The 3278-nt window shown below is 59.3% G+C and overlaps 1 protein-coding gene across 1 annotated transcript in view; it reads right to left on the minus strand.

The window, feature by feature from the left end:
• Nucleotides 1-3278, minus strand: part of ASAP2 (ArfGAP with SH3 domain, ankyrin repeat and PH domain 2) — a 77511-nt gene that overhangs the window by 25696 nt on the left and 48537 nt on the right. Inside the window, exon 13 of the mRNA XM_014540536.1 lies at nucleotides 1128-1219. Coding sequence (XP_014396022.1) covers nucleotides 1128-1219 — 92 coding nt within the window. The remainder of the gene's footprint in view (nucleotides 1-1127; nucleotides 1220-3278) is intronic.

Consider the following 3278-nt stretch of genomic DNA (forward strand, 5'->3'; position numbering starts at 1 on the left):
CATCAACAGTCTCAAAAGCTTTAGTTTTATTGTTTACAATATATTTTTATAAAGGGAGGGAGAGAGAGACAGAAACACCAATGATGAGAGAGAACCATGGATCGGCTGCCTCCTGCACGCCCCACACTGGGGATCAAGCCCGCAACCCAGGCATGTGCCCTGACCAGGAATTGAACCGTGACCCCTGCTTCATAGCTCCATGCTCAACCCCTGAGCCACGCCGGCCGGGCTGGACGTGAACTTTAATGCTGAAAGCAAGACGAGGCAGAGAACACGCTGGGGGCATCCTGGCAGAGGGGATGCACGGAGGCAGGGGGAGGACAGCGGCAGCGGTGGCCACCCCTGGGGAAAGGGGGACAAACAGTGCGGCTGGGAGCGCGGCCACCGGCAGAAGCGACGGGCAGGCTTGGGTCAGAGTCATGGCGATTCCCCTGCGCGCCCCCGGAAGGAAGGCTCACGAAGCAGGGAGACTGGTCCTGCGGTCGGAACACTAACCCGTTTCAAGAACGAGAGCTCGTGAGGCCTGATCCCCATCGTGTGCAGCACTTTTTTTTTTCCAATAGTGCTTCTAAGTTTTATATATATATTTATTTGTTTTTATTGATTTCAGAGAGGAAGGGAGAGGGCGAGATAGAAATATCAGTGAGATTCATTGATCGGCTGCCCCCTGCACGCCCCACACTGGGGACAGAGCCTGAAACCTGAGCGTGTGCCCTGACCAGGAATTGAACCTGGGACCTTTCAGCCCAGAGGCGGACGCTCTATCCACTGAGCCACAGCAGCTAGGGCTCCAGCATTTTTAACATCACAGATGCTTCCTTTTTTATAAGGAAGGGAGGGGCTTCAGGCTATGGGCTGACCTAGGATAATCTCGTCTGCAAACAGGGAGAGGAGGCTGGGAGCCGGGACGAGGCATCGAGGCGTGTAGAGCCTCGAGGCACTGGGGTGGGGGGCCCTCCTCCACGTCAGGCTGGGCAGGGGGCATTCCCGGGGAACAGTACGCCCAGCACCGGAAATGCAGGCCTCTCTCTTTCAAACCAGCTCTCCCACGGACGCAGGGAAAGGGGCCGAGGCCCTGGAAGACGGCTCGAAGGGCTGCTCTGGGGCGCGGCGTCTGAGAAACAAACTTACGCGAAATGAGGTCGAAGCACTTCTTCTCCTCGGGGTTGGTCTTCACTTGGCAGGTGAGGAGGTTGAGCTTGGCGGGGGGCCGGTTCGCCTGTCGGAAAAGTAAAATTAAAGTAAAGCAAACCCGGAGCTGGGTGGGAGGGAACGGAAACCCGCACGGCGTCATCCCTCATGAGCACAGAGCGAGGGCAGGACTCTCCCTCGCTCTCAGAAGGCGGACATCCCCTCGGAACCACCCCCGAGCCCCTCACAGGGTGGCGGCCCTCCGTCAGGGACGCCCAGCGCTCGGGGGCCGGCGATGCTGGCGTCGTGGAACATGGCAGTGGACTTCCTGAGACCAAAATGGTCCACGGCGAAAGCCCGAGACGTCCCGCTCTGATTCCTCCTGCACACGACGGGGGGCGGCTGCCGGGGCGCCCCGGTCTCCCACTAGGGTTCTTCTGAGGGTAAACTCTCGCTTCCAGGAACAGCAACCTCACAGACATGACGGGGAAATAACTTCCCTGCTTCCTGAAGTGATGACAGACGACAGATGCCCAACCCGAGATGCCAGCCATCTGTCACTGAAGCCTCAACGAGACCAACCTCGTTCACATACGGTGTCAACTCCCCCGACAGACACGCACGGCGAACGAGCGATCACAGAAAGGGTATTTTTGTCAGATGTGTGTCAGAACGACTATTACAATGTCAGAAAACAGCCTATTTCATCCAAACAAGCAAACGGCGGAGGGCAAGACAGTAATTTCAGAAACGCACCCTGCATGGCCAGACGCCGCCAGAAACCTTGGAGAAATCTCCCAGCGCGAATGGGCTTCTCTCTCCCCACCTACCACGCTGCTCACAGAGGGACCCAAGAAAACGTCTTGGGCCCTAACCGGTGTGGCTCAGTGGATAGAGCGTCGGCCTGCGGACTGAAGGGTCCCGGGTTTGGTTCCGGTCAAGGGCATGTACCTTGGTTGCGGGCACATCCCCAGTAGGAGATGTGCAGGAGGCAGCTGATCGATGTTTCTCTCTCATCGATGTTTCTAACTCTCTATCCCTCTCCCTTCCTCTCTGTGAAAAGTCAATAAAATATATAAAAACAAACAAACAAAAAAATTCTTAGACTTTTAATCACTCGCCATCCCTCCCCATGGCCACCCGTCACGTCAAGACCTGGGAAGGCCTGGGTTTGGGATGCATGGACACACGTGTCTACACAGGGGCCGACCCTGAGACCCTCAGGCACTGGCAGACCCCTCTCCTCTGACGCAGGACGGAGCCCGGTGACATGAACAATATGGTTCCCTAAAGGGCATCTGGGGAAGCGGAAGGATCCGCTGGGCCGCACCATCGCTCCCGGCTGGTGGCCCCGCTGACCGCACCTCGGGGAGGGAGCCACTGGCTACTCTGTGGTCTGGAGGTGCCTCTCAGAGTCCCTGGGTCCCCAGGCACCAGCGGACGAAGACCCCAAGCTCTGCCTGGTCGTGCCAACCTCAGTGCCGAGGAAGGGCACCCCATCCAGTCGGACCTTCACCAGGAGAACTGCCTGGCTCGTCCGGGAACCAATCCACACGTGGCACACGGGGCGGGCCAAGCGGCCGACAGTGGTGAGTACACAGCACGGTTCATTCTCGAATTCTCACTGACGGTGTCATTTTCCACACCAACAGCGGCTCGCCCGCCCCGTTCTCCTGCAGCCCTAGCAGGAGCCCACACCCGGGTGGGAGGCTGTCTGTGCCCGTGGCCACCAGCCCATCTCCGTGAGTGAGCCTCGTTATCACTGTACCCACCGGGGTGTGTGACCGGCTGACACGCAGGGCTCAGGCCCCGCATGGCGACTGCGTGCAGGACCGAGGCCTTAGGCCGGGCGCGGAGTCTCAGGTTTCTAGAATAAAGTGACCGGCGTCACTCGCCTCTGGAATCTGACTCCTAAAGTCCTGGGCGATGCTCCCTCCCTCCCCAGAGGCAGGCAGCGGGCAGCGGCCGGGGTGGGGCGGGTTTGCGTTTCTGGGTCTCAGCTGGGAATGAGCGCACCTGCCACCCTCCTCCTGGCTGTGGGTTCGAGGCTTTCCCCGCCCCGGCTACCAAAGCACAAATGGGTGCAGGTGCACCACACGGGCGGGAACCCAAACACGCTTCTCCGCAGACAGGCTCCCGGCGTGGAG

This window comes from Myotis brandtii, unplaced genomic scaffold, assembly GCF_000412655.1.
Source record: "Myotis brandtii unplaced genomic scaffold, ASM41265v1 scaffold247, whole genome shotgun sequence".
NCBI classification, from domain to species: Eukaryota; Metazoa; Chordata; class Mammalia; order Chiroptera; family Vespertilionidae; genus Myotis; species Myotis brandtii.